The 16,712-nt window shown below is 44.1% G+C and overlaps 1 protein-coding gene across 2 annotated transcripts in view; it reads right to left on the bottom strand.

The window, feature by feature from the left end:
* The window catches only part of mdn1 (midasin AAA ATPase 1), a 62,748-nt gene that overhangs the window by 6,459 nt on the left and 39,577 nt on the right, over nucleotides 1-16,712 (bottom strand). Inside the window, exons 64-90 of one of the 2 annotated variants that reach the window (XM_082505280.1) lie at nucleotides 16,436-16,597; nucleotides 15,936-16,221; nucleotides 15,616-15,854; nucleotides 15,351-15,446; nucleotides 9,718-9,812; nucleotides 9,472-9,596; nucleotides 9,020-9,172; nucleotides 8,723-8,832; nucleotides 8,533-8,606; nucleotides 7,892-8,075; nucleotides 7,659-7,806; nucleotides 6,102-6,248; nucleotides 5,876-6,002; nucleotides 5,369-5,474; nucleotides 5,128-5,243; nucleotides 4,516-4,920; nucleotides 4,202-4,428; nucleotides 3,980-4,117; nucleotides 3,283-3,473; nucleotides 2,936-3,097; nucleotides 2,720-2,854; nucleotides 2,499-2,634; nucleotides 2,214-2,395; nucleotides 1,928-2,059; nucleotides 1,602-1,749; nucleotides 1,083-1,381; nucleotides 838-993 (exon numbers count right to left, since the gene is read on the bottom strand). In XM_082505280.1, the coding sequence (XP_082361406.1) occupies nucleotides 838-993; nucleotides 1,083-1,381; nucleotides 1,602-1,749; nucleotides 1,928-2,059; nucleotides 2,214-2,395; nucleotides 2,499-2,634; nucleotides 2,720-2,854; nucleotides 2,936-3,097; nucleotides 3,283-3,473; nucleotides 3,980-4,117; nucleotides 4,202-4,428; nucleotides 4,516-4,920; nucleotides 5,128-5,243; nucleotides 5,369-5,474; nucleotides 5,876-6,002; nucleotides 6,102-6,248; nucleotides 7,659-7,806; nucleotides 7,892-8,075; nucleotides 8,533-8,606; nucleotides 8,723-8,832; nucleotides 9,020-9,172; nucleotides 9,472-9,596; nucleotides 9,718-9,812; nucleotides 15,351-15,446; nucleotides 15,616-15,854; nucleotides 15,936-16,221; nucleotides 16,436-16,597 (4,479 nt within the window). Of the gene's footprint in view, nucleotides 1-837; nucleotides 994-1,082; nucleotides 1,382-1,595; nucleotides 1,750-1,927; nucleotides 2,060-2,213; nucleotides 2,396-2,498; nucleotides 2,635-2,719; nucleotides 2,855-2,935; nucleotides 3,098-3,282; nucleotides 3,474-3,979; nucleotides 4,118-4,201; nucleotides 4,429-4,515; nucleotides 4,921-5,127; nucleotides 5,244-5,368; nucleotides 5,475-5,875; nucleotides 6,003-6,101; nucleotides 6,249-7,658; nucleotides 7,807-7,891; nucleotides 8,076-8,532; nucleotides 8,607-8,722; nucleotides 8,833-9,019; nucleotides 9,173-9,471; nucleotides 9,597-9,717; nucleotides 9,813-15,350; nucleotides 15,447-15,615; nucleotides 15,855-15,935; nucleotides 16,222-16,435; nucleotides 16,598-16,712 lie in introns of both variants that reach the window. The other variant, XM_082505279.1, reaches the window with a different exon arrangement.

Genomic DNA, 16,712 nt, shown 5'->3' with positions numbered 1-16,712 from the left:
GTGGGCTTTGCAGCAACAGCAGCTGCTGTGAGGTCAGGCAGTGTGTGAGAGACCAAGATGCAGACAAGACCAGGACCAGGACCACAGTCTGCCAGGTAAGTTGAGGTAGAAAACCCAGAGGCCCTTGCAGTGACTATTGCAAAGAACGAGCCGTCGCATCCCAGGGAAGGAAAAAAGAAGTGTTCAACCTAGCACGCCTCCAGTATTCCCTGTCAGCTCTCTCTCCTACCTCATGGTTCAAAGGCTCCTGAGGTTCCCAGGTCATCAGGCCTCTCTCAGTCCCCCTCTCCTCTAGACTGGAGAGACGAGACTCTCCAAGTACTATCAAGAATCCCCAGACACTGCATTGTGTTTTGGGGTAACAAAAGAAAAACTTGTGCTCCACACAGAACATATTATAAAATACAATACGTCAGCATTTGTGTGGCTCTCAAGCTGCACTGTGGCACACAAGAAGGCCCTTCAAGGGTGGACAACTTGTTTGTGTAACAGCTTCTCTGTCACACAAACAACCAATCAGAAAGAAGGGAGTCTCACCAGTGCTTTCACTCTTCCCACTTTCTCATTCAGAAGAAAGACAGATCGTCACACTCTGTCCTATTCTGTACTCTTTGTGTATTGAAGGAAAAAAGTACACATTCAGAACTGTCACACACAAAGCGCTCTGTCATTTAACTCACAATTCACATAGGCTAGGCATCAGGATATTCAGTCATATGCGGCCATCAAATATGCTCCTGATCACGGGAGACTCCGCTGTGAATCACTTCATAATCAATCAGAGTCACTTCGAGCCCACACAGAGTATCTGGAGCACAGTGTAGATTTGAATGTTACCTCTTTGGCCTCGTCTCTCTCCGAGGCTTCTCCTGCCAGCTCCACAGCAGTGTCGCTTTGAATGTTGTCCTCTCCTGTCTGACCGTCGGTGTCGTGCCATTTCCTCTCAGCGCACTCGGGCAGCTCCTCATCTTCACCACCACCTTCCTCCTCCTCCTATATACGCATTAAAAAAAAAAAAAGTCACATCAGTCAATACCGTTGCTCACGCCATGCATTGGTGTACTTATTTTGAACATGCACACCTTTGGCTCATGCCCTTTTTCATTTGATGAAGTCTTCGTGTCCTCGTCTCTTCCTGACTCCCGCTCCCTTTCCTCGTCCTTCTCTTCTTCATCTTTATCAGCCGAATCATCCTTTTCTGCTTCCTCTCCTCCCTCCTTCTCCTCTGCAGTTTCAGGCTCCCCATTGTTTTCTTCTCCATTTTGGTCCTTGTCCAGCTCCTCTGCTCCTTGCTCGTTTTCTCCTCCATCTTTCTCACCATCCTCCTCCTCATCCTGATCTGCTTCCATCCCTCTGTCATCGATGTTAAATGGATTATCCTCTGAAAAAGGAAAAAAATTGAATCATTCATTTTCAGCAATTTGTGACTTTTACATCTGTGAAAAGCTCTTTACAAATACACTTACTACACTTACTTGCTTACAATGACCCAGTCTAAAGCCAAAATTGAGCATCACATAAGACATCACTGATAATAAAGCATGCGTGTTTCTCGACTGTGTTAGTAAAGCTATAATTTAAGCAGCAGGCTTCACCTTCACCTTCACCCTCATCTCCATCATCATCATCCTCTCCATCCTTGTCACCCTGGTCCAGATCGAGTTCCTCAGGCAGATCCATGGCCTCGGGCTCAGGTCTCTTGTCTTGTTGACCTTGGTAGGGGTCTACTTCATTTTCATCAAACTCTCTCTGGGACAAATAACAGAAACACAGAGCATGACACACTTGTCCATCCATGCAAATCCTGTTCTTCGCTCACACCGACATTTGCAGTTCAAAGCCCTAACGACTGTTTGTTGTCTATTACCGATTTTACTTTTGACACGTATTAAAATGGAAATCATGGGAGTTAGGTGAGAAGAAAAACCTCATCTCCTTGTTCATTGATCATGTCTTTCTCCTCTTCGTCCATCTGTTGGTCTTCATCCTGGTTCTTGTGATCTTTTTTGGGGTCTGCTGCATCCAGGTTGTCATCTTTGGCAACCAACTCAGACTCACCCTGAAAAAAAACATGTGACCATTCATGATGTTACACAGAGAAAACTTTAACTAAAGCTTTCTGGTGGCTGCTTTATATAAATGAAGGTTTAAGATTGGATGCAAACTGCTCTGTCATATGTACTTTTTAAATTGTGTTAATGTTGTGGAGATACCTGATCCATGCCCTGACCAGACTCCTCCTCCTTGTCACTTCCTTCCTCCTCCCCCTCATCATCATCATCATCATCATCTCCCCACATTTTTTCATCCAGTGTATCTGTCTGGCCTTCACCCAGGTCACCCATTTTTTTGTCCAGTTCTTCGTCGTCCTCTTTATCTGATTCCTCGTCGTCACCTTCAGATCAAGCAAAGAAATGCAGAGAAAAAATTCAATCATGGTTACCAATTATCTTGTATAGAACCAGCTTGGGATTCCTCTGCTATCCAGCTTAACTGACCTGGTTCTTTCTCATCAGCGTCGCACATCTGGCCATCAAAGTCCTCTGACATCTCAACGGCATTGTCTTCTGACTTAATATCCTCTTTCTCATGCTGTTCAGTCTTTTCTTCCCCCTCCTTGAAGGTGTCCTCCAGCTAAAGGAAGCAAAGGGCAGGAAGACTTGAGTCAAAGTAAACAGTCATACAGTTCACACTACTTAGATGCCAATATTTTCATCACCTGATCTTCATTCTCGATCTTGTCGCTGACATCTTTCGTGCCCTTTCCCTCTCCTATACCACCACCTTCATAATCGTGAAACTGTTCTGCTCCTTCTCCATCTCCAGCCATAAGCTCCTGAGGCAGGCAGAAACCCTGAAGGGGACACCACATCAACTGCTTAGTTAAAATTACACTGATGGCATTATTATTTCTTAAATAGGACCATGTGAGTACCTTCTGAGCGAGTTCAGTGAAGATGCTGGCCAGTACAGACAGAAGTTTGCCTGTGCTTCTATGTGCTCCCAGTGACACAGCCAGGTAGTAGCATACAAGGTCAGAGTAAATTCCTAGTAGAGGCTCCAGACGAACCAGCATCCTGCACGCCCTGTTTACCTCCTAAAAGTCAGCAGAAACATGTTAAGGTGAAGAGATTCTGAAGACAAAAAAGCCCTTTCATTGCACCTAAACAGATTTGAGTGCACTCAGACTTCCATTCACAGGTTAATATTTAATTCATTTAACCTATAATGAACTTATACTTTGAAAGCACATCTCTGAACAGTTCCAGATGTTCTTGGTACCTGGAAGTGTGGCGGCTGAGAGGAGTCCCTTTGTGTCTTTAGGTGGCACAGAAGCCTCTCCAGCCCAGTACTAACATCTCCCACACGCAGAGCCTCCACCTCAGCCTCCAGTTCCTCCTCCAGCAGGCGAGTCAGGTGACCAGGCTTTAGCAGGTCCTCCAGAGGCTCCTCCTTGTCCTCTTTGGCACCCTCTGAGATAATACATAAACGGAAGAGGTAACCATCATTGCATTATGAACACTGTATATACATTTGAACTGGCTGGAAACAGCCATATGCCAATGGCATGGTTGTAAGACCTACTAAGGATTTTATTCTCAGGATAAATTAAAACCACTTAGAATAACTGCCCCATCCACCACTGCTCTCTCATCCCTCATCTCCACCTCACTCTCTTGAACACAAGTCGGGGCTCTAATATTGAAAAATGTACATAAACATGTTTATATTATTCCAGCAAGTGTCCATTAAAAAATACATTTAAAAACAAATATAAACAAATTTGAATTCATTCTCACATTGCTCAACTATTATGTCACACGAGGCCAAGATTAATGACATCTACAGTAAGTATCCAGTTAGGCACCCCATTACTTTTAGGGTCAAGCACTAAACTAATATAATGCTTTCTGACTACCAATCCAACATTTTACCAGGTCCTAGGTTACCACTGCTGGTTTGAATGCAACCTTCTGACCTCTCTTGGTGTCTCCATGCTGCTCCCTTTGTTGTACTCTCTCCCGTTTCTTCACGAGTGTCTGGACAGAACACAACAATGTGTTGATGTTTACTTCAAGCTCAGCAGAGAACTCCGTACAGAAGGTTTGCTGGTGATCTGTAAGGGAAATAAAATAAAACATGAACTGCTGACCCATCTGAAACACTGTTAGTTATTCGTGCAGCTGCTCAGTGCTTTGACCTGTGTCATCGTGTCCCAGGGAGAGCACATGAATCCTCCACGTGGTGAATTCTGTGACGGTGGCCTCCACCTGTCCTCTCACATACTGGAGACTCTGGATTACAGCTGGTTGGTTGTCTGGAGTGCCGACACACACATCTGAGGTGAAGATCTGCTCCACAATGGGCATCTGAGCCCCTATAGCTCCCAGACGGTTGAAGGCCGAACAGCATTCGGTAAAGTAGTTCCTGTGGGAAACAGCAGTGCTGTTGCAACCGTTTTGTATTTGTTGCTGTAATGTTAGACTTGAAAAACGCCAGACAATAATGTCTTACCATGTATGAAGAACACCATCAGAGATTGGCTGTGCTGCACAGTCCAGCTCCACCTTCAGGCTCTGCGTCTGCTCCAGCATTGTAGTGACACGCTGATGTAGTTGGCACCATGCAGCGTCACCCCTCCTCATCAAGCAGCCAGGGGGTTGTCGCTGCGCTGCCAGTGGGGATGGACACCTCAGGGTGTGCTGCTTGCAGCTGCTCACCTCCTCCTTCTGAAGGTCTTCGGGGCAGCAGTGCAGCAACCAGGCCAGCTGCTGCAAAAGGGTATTACACTGGGCTGCGAGCGCTTGGCCCCTCTTCACCCAGTCCTGGAGAGAGGCTTGGGGTGGGAGGGTGCAGCCTGGCTCCTCACTCTGGCTTTGTAGGTAGGCCTTGATGCCCTGGACATTGTCAGTTAGCCTCCTGGGTGAAGTGATAACAATTAAGTTAGATGCTGCAAAGTTTCCATGGCAACATCTTATTTTTTTAGTTTGATATAAAACATAAATCTAAAAAGAAATAGTAATGGTGTTCTGACTGAATCGCCTGTGATGCACCTGTGCCACAGCAGCCTTTACTTCTAAAAGCAAACCTACACTTTGACATATAATGTTATACTAGCGTACTGACCTGAGATGGACCCATTGTTCAATGAGTTTGGCCAGCCGTCGCCTCTGTTTGAGGAGCAGCTTGAAGAGGTGAGAGGAGAAACCCCTGCATCGCTCTACATTCCCCAGACCCAGCTCCTACAGCAAACATTGACACACATGCATCACAATGAAGATAACACATGCTAAACTTTAAGTTCCTCATTGTGATGCTTGATTTTCATCTAGTTCATAGGTACAAGTGTAAGTTGTGCATGTCGCACCTTAGCAGCGTGCTGCAAAGCAGTCTGCAGGGCAGTGTTCCTGGCCCAAGACTGATAGAAGTACTTCTGACAGCCGTCCCATGCTGTCAGCAACTCAGCAAACAACCTACAATAGGAAAAAAGAGAAAACAGTGTCTCACTGCAAAACCAGAGCATGTCCACACAATTACAGGCGACGCTGTAGTTGGCCTTTTAATCTCTTCATTGTGCAGTATGTCACTGGCCATCTGTTCTGTAAAGCAATAGCTAGCTACATGTGTTGCTTGTTTGATAGAATCCATCCACACACTTCACGATTACATCTGTTCTTGAGTGTTGGAGTGTAATTCGTTTAATGTTGAGGTAACTACTGAAATATTAAAATCTACATTAATATTGTGGCTTACTTCTGTGTTTGTTTTAAGAACTTCAAAATAAAAGCACTGTTGCATGACAGAAAGATTAACCCTCATGCAGCGCACGAGGCACTGATTCAGAACAAGGCCTCTGTAAATAAGTTCTAATTACATGCTCTCTGCATTCTCCTGAGTCTTGACAGCTGAGAGAGCGGTCGTCATCTCCAGCGGCTGCATGTACAGAGCCTTCTCTGCATATGCTGTCCTGTTCCATATTAGGCCTTTGCGGTACGACAGACCTTAAAAGCCAATCATACAGAAAAAAAAAATTAATTCTATTTAAAAAAAAAAAAAGTATAGAAGTTAATTGAAAATGTAAGTCAGTGTGGGGAACCGACCTATTTCTGTGAGCATCTTGAACAGGTCAGACAATGCCCTCTGTTTCTGCTGTAGGATGTGCTTTATCTCAGCTTTCTGCTTGTCTTTATCTGCTGATGTGTTTATTGTGAGGCTCTGCAGGTCCCGCAAGTTGCTGATGACCTCGCCTGAAAGAAAAAATATTTATAAAGATTTTTTTTTTTTTTTACATTTACAGTATATATAAATAAAGGTTCACACACACACAGTCCATTTAGCTGGATTTGAGCAGACAGTATGTCTGAACACCTCAGCATTTGTTTGGCTTCTTCTGTCACATCATCAATAAACACTAGTGTTCCACTGTCACTGGCAGCCATGCACGTCCAAGCCATCACACTGTCTCTGCCGTGTTTTACAGATGATGTGGTGTGCTTTAGATCATGAGCTGCTCCATGCCTTCTCCATACATTTTTCTTGCCATCATTCTAGTAGAGGTTAATCTTGGTTTCATCTGTCCAATCAATGTTTTTTAGACGTTTTTTAATTATTTTTTTTTTAACAAAGTTCATTCTAGCCTTTCTGTTCTAATGGTGGTGCGTGCAGTGCTGAAGCCTGACCTTCCATGATGGTTCCTGACTGCTCCTCTTCTGCTGCCTGAGGTATCTTTTATCCTCACTAATTTCAAGCTAATCTTTTCCCCACTTTGTTATTATGAGGTATTGTGTACTGAATTTTAGAGATCAATAATGAATTTAATCCATTTTGGAATAAGTGTGTAACAAAACAAAAATATGGAGCATGTGAAGCACTCAGGCATTTACAAGAATATTCAGGTGTATGTTAACACAATGTCATATTTTTCCCAGAAAACAACATCCTAAGATCCCGAGGTCAATGTGGTGGCTGTAACTCAGAACGCAGAGCTAATGTACTAATCGGAAGGTTGGGGGTTGCCAGACAAGGGAAGGACAATGAAATGAAGACACTATTAGAGTATAAAAGTGCCTACAAAAAACCCCAAAACAAAACAAACAATAAAAAAAAAAAAAAAAAACACAACAAGAAGGGAATCGTATAAGTTGCTTGGAAGAAATAATATGTAAGCACGGCTCATCTCTGCAAAGTTGCCAAACCATGTTTGGTGAAAACTAAACGTATCCGAGCCATGCAACATAACAGTGACTCCAAGCACAGCACCAATCTACAGAATAATGATTCTGGTGGTTGTTGGTTTAGTTAAAATCCAGACTTCAATCCTTAAGACAGCTGTGCATAAATAAACCCACCAACCTTGATGAACTGCACCAAAATTCCTCCACAACATTTTGAGAGAATAGTAGTCCAACTGAAAACGGCTACTCGTCAAGGTTCTTGCTGCTTAAGGTGTTTCCACAATTTATCCAATTAGATGTACTTTTTTGTCGTTTTTCAAAGGACTTCATAGAGTGCTTACATGACTGCAGTTGTAGCCTGCAGTAGTAGGCTTCAGTAATCTATACTCTAATGTCAGGACAGTCACAGGATGGTGTCGAGTCCAACAACATAACTGAATTATTTCAACTGTGATTTTAACTATCCAGCAGTAGCTTTCTCACCAGTGAAGCAGTCCAAGTCTTCAGCCAGCTCAGGGACAGGGTTTTTCTTCAGCAGCTGGATGCACATCTTCTTCATCTTCCTGGACAGTACAGGCAGAGATATTTGTAGAGAAGAAGCTTTGAATCCTTCTTCTTCTTCTCCATCAGTCTAAAATATAAAAACATAGTTGAGTGATTAAAAAAAATGTTGAAAGAGAAAATTAAAGACACTGTGTGTTCTGTGAGATCTGTACCTGTAGAATCCTGCACTTTAAAGGCAGGGTGCTCTTTAGCAACTGGTGAACTCTGTGGATGGGCATTTCCTGTGGGTTAGCGTCCACACTGTCCAAGCTCGCGCCGCTTCCCTGCTCCACCAGAGCAGGAATACTCGGACCATTCAAAGCCTCTTCAAACTGCTTGATAAACTTGAAGAGTGTACTGAAAATCATAAGGTGATTACCATTAAAGCAGTCATTTATATATTGTTACACTTGGCTGAGGCTCAACTATCTTGACTTGCTACAGGTCAAGATCATTGTGGTCAACTAAAACTAAAATTAAAATCTGGTGCAACAAACATTTTAGTCAACCAAATAAATAAGACCCCACTAACATTTGCACTTAAAAAAAAAAAAAAACTTAAAAAACTGTAATAAAAATATGTATCAAATGTGTTTAGTTTTATTAATCTAGATAACACTGCTTAACAGCCAGATGAGGCGACTCTTGTTCATACTGATTTAGGATGTCCACACGAATCAATTCACATTGTTGTGTCTACTGGAATACTGAACCTTCCAACTTCTTGGAAGCTATTATTTAAACAGTAAAAATGAAACTGAAACTAGACACCTGAACCTGGAAGCTAACTGTGAAACAAATGCCGGCCACATACCGATGGGTCTTCTCCACTGACTGTTTGATGGACCAAAAATTGACATCATTCCATTTGCAGATCTTGACAAAGTCCTAAGAATACAAATTCATATGTAAGACAATGACAGAAAACTTTGCAGTGAAGTTCAGAGATTCAGAGGCAAGTTTGAATAAGTGTTAAGAGTTTGATAAGATTTATAGGGATATACCTTGAGGTCCTTTTCAATGGTCTGCCTGTGTTGAGTAATTTTGGTTTGAATGCCTTGAGAAAACTGATTGTAGTATTTGTACAGGTTCCAGAGAAGACTGGACAAAGGCTCTGTAAAAGCAAGCAGTACTGTGTCAGAATAAACTCAATTACATGTTAAATGACACCTGAGATAAAAACAAAGTCCACGGTGATGTGAAATGTGTGATTTCGAAATTTCAGCAAAAGGCCGTTTCAGTGCTGGTCCAGTAAGCAGGTCTGAATGTGTAGTGTACAGGAAACAGCAGTGATAGCTGACCTTGCCCGGACTGCGGGGGGACCAGCAGGAGGTGGCAGTGGAATGTGAGCAACATGTTCAGACGAGTGTGGAACTCCCCCAGGGTGGAGCCCTCCAGAAAGGCCTGAAGGGTGGAGGACACTGAAGACAGGGAAAGGTGTTCTACCCCTTCAGCTGGAGAGGAAGACAATAATAAATATCTCTTGGCATCCTTTATTTCCTTGTGCTTTAAATTTGAAAGTTTGAAGTTAAATGCACCAGTATTTTCTGCAGTTTGCATCTCACAGAAATACAGACAGAGAAGCAGAGATAGATCCTCGCTTCCCTTCAGCTGATAAAATTTACACCTTTAATCTGATATTCACCCCCCCCAGAAGATTTATTTTTATTTTATTATATTAATTTTTAATTAATTAACACCTTTAATAAGACCACCACACTGAGTCAGCACACACAGATTTGTTAGCTTGTACCTGTACAAGTCTCCGTCCTCTGTTCCTCTAGGTATCGCTCCAGCAGCTGGTAGACAGAGAACCAGTGTTTGGTGGACTTCTCTGCGTGACGCTTCATTGCATTGTCAAGACTGCGCGACCAACAACTACAACACAAAAACCAGAGTTAAAAAGCTCCTTATCACAGTGCTTAATTTATGAGCTAGTTAGTGATTGGTTTATATCCAAAAAGTAACAAGTGAATGGATTTATTCATCTTTGTCTTACCTGAGCTCCAGCTTGCGCCACTGAATAATGAGCTGTGTGACGGGTTCCAGTTCCTTCCGCAGAGACACTGAACGGCTGGCGTTATTCTCCCAGTCCTAATGAGGGGAGCAAGGAAAATCAAAGAAAACAGAAATAGATGAGCCCTGTACAATAGGCTCATTTGGATGACCCAATGTCTGCTATTGATGGGCCTCGTTTACTAAAGTATGTAGCAAAATTATTGCTATATGTTTACAAAAAAAAAAGGAGCGGCTGTGTCAAGTTACAAATGAAATGTGCTGACAGACAGAGGGGTAAAAATGAAAGGTCATCAGACCGTAAGAAAAATAATTAAAAAAAAAAAAAATGGTGGGTGACAAAGAGCAGTTATAAAAAGAAATTCACTGCAATATCAAAAATACTGGTGGCTGCCAGCGCTACCTCTCAGCCTCATATCTCTCTCTATCTCTCTAGAGAGATAGATAGATCTATCTATCTATATATATATATATATCTCTATATCTATCTATCTGTTGGAATGCTACTACGCAAGTAACCCCGGCGGAAGGGGCTACATGAATAGGATGAGGGACCTATGGATTCTTCGATACCCAACATCCACAATGACGGCGAAACAACTAGTAGCTCAGTGTTCCAACATTCGAAAGAAGGGACTGCTCTCACAGCTAGAGATTGACGAGGTACAACACAAATGCTACGGCAAGGAGGAGCCAGGACGCCAGGTCAGGGGGGCGATATCATCACCCCCACCCGAGATTGGGTACATAGCCCCAAGTGCGATAGGAGAAGGATTGTTGAGTGCGAGAGGAACTGACCTGAAAAATAGGATCATGGTCAAGCTTGAAACCTGGATCCCCCGTAGCCGGTTACCAAGATTACGTGAAGTACCCTCAGAAGGTCTGCTAGATGATGTTAATGCAGCACTACGGGCAATACCTACAACCACGATTACCGACACTAACAAACTGATCTACAATACGGCAGCAGTGATCAGTGAGATGCTTGGCTACAAGTTGAACAGCGACAAGGGGCAGTACCCTCCATGGAGAAGGAGGCTAGAGGGCAAGATCAAAGTAGCACGGAGGGAGGTTAGCCAACTAACGGAGTTGCAGCAAGGTGCGACAAATAAGGTGCATAAGAAATACAGCAAGCTGTCCATACCTGAGGCCTTGGAAACTGCCAAGCAAAGACTCACAGCCTTGGCCAGCCGCTTGAGGAGGTACACCAGAGAGATAGAAGGCAGGAGAATAAACCAGCTGTTCTCCACAGAACCAGCAAAGGTGTACTCTCAGTGGCAAGGGAACAATAAGAGAACAGCACCACCAAGGCTGGAGACGGAGCAATACTGGAAGAGCATATGGGAGAAGGACGCAACCCATAACGGCAATGCTCAGTGGCTAGTGGATCTGAGGGCAGACCACAGCGACCTCCCTGAACAGGGTCCAGTAACCATCACAGTGGCAGATATCCAAGAAAGGGTCTCCAGTATGAAGAGTTGGACAGCACCAGGGCCCGACATGGTTCACGCCTACTGGCTGAAGAAGCTGACTGCACTCCACAAGCGTCTGGCAGCACAAATGAACCAGCTGCTAGTTAACGAGAGACACCCGGAATGGCTAACTGAAGGCCGGACGGTCCTGATCCCCAAGGACCCCAAGAAGGGACCGGTCCCCTCCAACTACCGACCAATAACCTGCCTCAGTACTACATGGAAGCAGAGGTGGGACCAAGTCATTGTTTTGCAAGTCTCAAGTAAGTCTCAAGTCTTTATCCTCAAGTCTCAAGTCAAGTCTCAAGTAATGTCAGGCAAGTCAGAGTCGAGTCTCAAGTCACTGGTGTAAAAGTCCGAGTCAAGTCACAAGTCTGAAATTTTGAATTTCAAGTCCTTTCGAGTCATTAAAAAAAACGAAAAAAAGCATGTTGCAGTTATGCTAAATGTAAATATTAGACCATGTAATTTTTAAATCTGTGTTTTTCTCAACACATGACAAAATAGTGAACTTAGAAAATATACACAAATTGTGAAATTGCACCTCTTTAAAATGCAGCTCAATTAAACCTAGCTCCAAGAATAATTTTCACCGACAGTTCTGAGATAAGCTGCATGTTATTCTTGGATGCGGTTGTAGGACCGGCTTTAAAATCGCATGACAAAAATATCATACACATTAAAAAAAAACTGCATCACCAACGTAGCCTGGAAAACATTTGCTAGTTAGATGAAGTCAGCTATCTCATCGTAGCATATTTATATGCATATTTATAATTATACAGTTCTTGGAGTGAGTGCATACACTCATGAAGTTTAGTAACTTCCGGTCACTGCAACAAGCCCAGGTACAGTTTACCGACGGATGGGTACAGGACCTTGAAACGCACCGTGTAGAACGAAAGACCATCGTACGTATCATAAGTTTACCAGTCTCACAAATAGTCTTCATAAATACACATTCCTTAACCGTTTATTAATAGGACCTTTGAGCTCAACGGTAATTAATTAGTAGTGGAAATAATTTCTGGTACGCATCACAGAAATGTAGCAGTGACAATAATACTGTATGCTGTAATCGTACTGGGCAATTAGTGATACAAAAAACCTGTTTTATCCTGTGAATAAAAGTATATGTTTTTGTCAATGTACCATAATAACAGAAGCGAAACGCAATATTGTGTCAGGACAATTCACTATTTATGCACAATAAATAAAGGAGCATAGCGCCACAATTTCTGTTCAGCGCCAGACTTGCTTGTAACCTATATCACCAATTATGTTATGAAAATGACTCATTAACTACAACAGCAGACTGACCTTTGTGGAAATGCTTGGAGCAGACTAACCTGTGAGCTGGAGTGTTCTGGGACGTTATATTTGGTCTTTGAATGGCTGCAATCCAGGCCATCCGTCGCCTGTTTGTCACTTCGGAAACATGGCTGAACAATTTCTCTTAAACGTCGTAATCCGATAACAACCGATCTCTTTACCCGTCGGCTTCCCGTGGCTGTCATGCGACCGGCTATTGCAGTTAATAATACAACAGCTTCTTGACATTTTTGTGTTTCTTTTTATTGCTGTGTAACTGATTTTAATTGAAAGCCTGCGTGCGCTAGTACTTCTTGCCACGAGTTCCCAGAATCCTTTGCGGTTCTACCCGTGAATGACGTCACATTTTCAATCTCTATATAATATGCGTGTTAAATTTTATATTTGGGGTGAAATATCAAGTCTTTTCAAGTAAACCGGTTCAAGTCCAATTCAAGTCCCAAGTCATTGGTGTAAAAGTCCAAGTCAAGTCACAAGTCTTAGAACATTTTTTCAAGTCAAGTCTAAAGTCATAAAATTAATGACTCGAGTCTGACTCGAGTCCAAGTCATGTGACTCGAGTCCACACCTCTGCATGGAAGCTCCTGTCAGGCATCATATCGGCTAAGATGAACAGGCACATGGGTCAATACATGAGCGGGACACAGAAAGGAATTGGCAAGAATACCAGAGGCGCAAAACACCAGCTACTGGTAGACAGAACAACCAGCCGAGACTGCAAGACCAGACTGACCAACCTGTGCACTGCCTGGATTGATTACAAGAAGGCCTATGACTCAATGCCCCACAGCTGGATACTGGAATGCCTAGAATTGTACAAGATCAATGGGACCCTAAGAGCCTTCATCAGGAACTCAATGGGGATGTGGCGTACAACACTAGAGGCCAACTCCAAGCCCATAGCACAAGTCACCATCAAGTGCGGGATCTACCAAGGAGATGCTCTGTCCCCACTGCTGTTCTGCATAGGCCTGAACCCCCTTAGTGAGATCATTAACAAGACTGGCTACGGATACCGACTACGGAACGGAGCAGTTGTCAGCCACCTCCTGTACATGGATGACATCAAGCTGTATGCAAAGAGTGAACGAGACATCGATTCACTGATCCACACTACCAGGCTATACAGCAATGACATTGGAATGTCGTTCGGACTGGAGAAGTGTAGTCGGATGGTAACAAAGAGAGGGAAGGTAGTCAGAACTGAGGGGATTGAACTACCAGAAGGCAACATTGCAGACATAGAGGACAGTTACAAGTACCTGGGGATCCCGCAGGCAAATGGGAACCATGAAGAGGCCGCTAGAAAGGCTGCAACCACCGAGTACCTGCAGAGGGTCAGGCAAGTCCTGAGGAGTCAGCTGAATGGTAAGAACAAGATCCGGGCCATCAACACGTACGCCCTGCCCGTGATCAGATACCCTGCTGGGGTAATAGGCTGGCCAAAGGAGGAGATAGAAGCCACTGACATAAAGACAACAAAGCTCCTGACCATGCATGGAGGGTTTCACCCCAAGTCCAGCACCCTGAGGCTGTACGCTAAGCGGAAGGAAGGGGGCCGGGGACTGGTGAGTGTCAGCACCACAGTCCAGGATGAGACAAGGAACATCCAAGAATACATTGGGAAGATGGCCCCAACTGACCGAGTGCTCAGTGAATACCTCAGGCAGCAGAAACCCAAGAAAGAGGAGGGAGACGAGGAACCATCATGGAAGGACAGGCCCCTGCACGGTATGTACCACCGGCAGATAGAGGAGGTGGCTGATATCCAGAAATCCTACCAGTGGCTGGACAAAGCTGGACTGAAAGACAGCACAGAGGCACTAATCATGGCAGCACAAGAACAAGCTCTGAGTACAAGATCCATAGAGGCTGGGGTCTATCACACCAGGCAAGACCCCAGGTGCAGGCTGTGTAAAGATGCCCCAGAAACAATCCAGCACATAACAGCAGGGTGCAAGATGCTAGCAGGCAAGGCATACATGGAACGCCATAACCAAGTGGCCGGCATAGTGTACAGGAACATCTGTGCCGAAATATAACCTAGAAGTCCCGAGGTCAAAATGGGAGATGCCCCCAAGGGTGGTGGAGAATGACCGAGCTAAGATCCTGTGGGACTTCCAGATACAGACGGACAAAATGGTGGTGGCTAACCAACCGGACATAGTGGTGGTAGACAAACAGAAGAAGACGGCCGTAGTGATCGATGTAGCGGTTCCGAATGACAGCAATATCAGGAAGAAGGAACACGAGAAGCTGGAGAAATACCAAGGGCTCAGAGAAGAGCTCGAGAGGATGTGGAGGGTGAAGGTAACGGTGGTCCCCGTGGTAATCGGAGCACTAGGTGCGGTGACTCCCAAGCTAGGCGAGTGGCTCCAGCAGATCCCGGGAAAAACATCGGAGATCTCTGTCCAGAAGAGCGCAGTCCTGGGAACAGCTAAGATACTGCGCAGGACCCTCAAGCTCCCAGGCCTCTGGTAGAGGACCCGAGCCTGAAGGATAAACCGCCCGCAGGGGCGTGCTGGGTGTTATTTATTTATTTTTATATATATATATATATATATATATATATATATATATATATATATATATATATATATATATATATATATATATATATATATATATATATATATCTATCTATCGATCGATCGATCGATCGATTGATCGATCGATATATATATATGCATGCATGAGTTTACGCAGAGATTTGTACATGAGGCACACTGTCACTCATTTCTTTTACAGAAAATCAACACTTCTTGGTACTGAGGGTGCGTGATTCAGGAGATCTCTTCCTGACAGAAGTCACCTGTGCTTTGCTGAGCAGGATCTCTAGGCCGTTCAGAAACTTAGCCACCGGGCTGGCCAGATTGAAAGCCTTGATTCTCTCCATCACCACATTCAGCTGAAAACACCACATACACATACAGGAATATATGTCAGAAAAACAGAACAAAGTGTAACTGTTGGGATTCTTTACACTGTCCCTGTGAAAGCTGAATTAATGAATATGTATTTATTTGAATCACAATTATGCAAAAATGCTGTATCGAAACCACTTATGGCAAACTTACCTGTTCGAGGGCAGGGTGTCCAGGCCAGTCCTCTAGTCTCTGCTTCACTGCCACACTCAACTGTTCCAACACAGGGAGACAGAGAGAGGCCTCGCTCATGTTAGGGTGCTGGTAGAAGTCATAGGGTCCATCAGGGGTGATGGCCAGACCCTCGCCACCACCAGAGCCCTGCACAGTGTTCTGGAGGATGGCAGAGAGCAGCAGTTCACTGCCTGTCAGCTGCTGGTCCAGGTCAGAGTCTGAAGGGGGAAACAGAGGTTTATACAAGTACACTGGAACTTTGTTACAAGAAAAGGATGCATACAGGCAAAGTTACTAACCAATGAGGTGATAGAAGTGTGACATCACTGGAGAAGCAATCTGATAAGACGAAAGCAGGGCTTTGATGTGTTCTTTACTGTGATTGGCTGGTGCTGTGCTCTTGTACCAAAGCGATTGAGCATATCCCAGACACAGGCGCTGATGAACCTGGATCACTGTATTCAGGGTAGCGGGAGAGAACGCCTTCATCTCAAAAGACTCTTCGGGGGTTTTGTCTTCGAGCCCTTCTAGACTTGTGCCAGCTGCTGCTTCTAAACTTGGCTCAGACACGATGTCTGCAAAGTCCTGGATTCAATATCGACAGAAATTGAGCTTCAAGTGGATATTTATGCTTTCCACATGCAAACAGCTTTTATTTCATTTGGCCTTAAAATATAAAAATGATTGTACTAGATCGTCACCATATGATCCAATATGAGATATGATGGTTAACGTTAGGATCGGATAATCAGAGAATTGATGGGTCATTATTTGCTGTACAACAGCTGTACTGCAGTACCTTGTTGAACTGAGGAAACTGTCGTCTGAAGTCTCGCTCCTCCTGTTCATCCTCAGTCAGTCCTGAGCCGTGCAGTCGGCTACGGCTGCGGTAAAGACTGGCCTCCATTTCTTCATGCTCTTTCCTTCGCCTCTCTCGCTCATCCCACTCATTCACCAAAGCCTGTAAAGAATGACAATAGAAGGAGCAAAGGAAGAGCAGATTTTGCAGGATTTAACAGTTTGGAACAGAAAACTATTTAGATTTATTTAAAGTCATTAGGATGACATCTCTCCCA

Source organism: Aulonocara stuartgranti (assembly GCF_965226115.1).
Source record: "Aulonocara stuartgranti genome assembly, chromosome: 15".
Lineage (NCBI taxonomy): Eukaryota > Metazoa > Chordata > Actinopteri > Cichliformes > Cichlidae > Aulonocara > Aulonocara stuartgranti.
The sequence above is the reverse complement of the archived record's forward strand: the minus strand, read 5'-3'. Positions and strand labels throughout refer to the sequence as shown.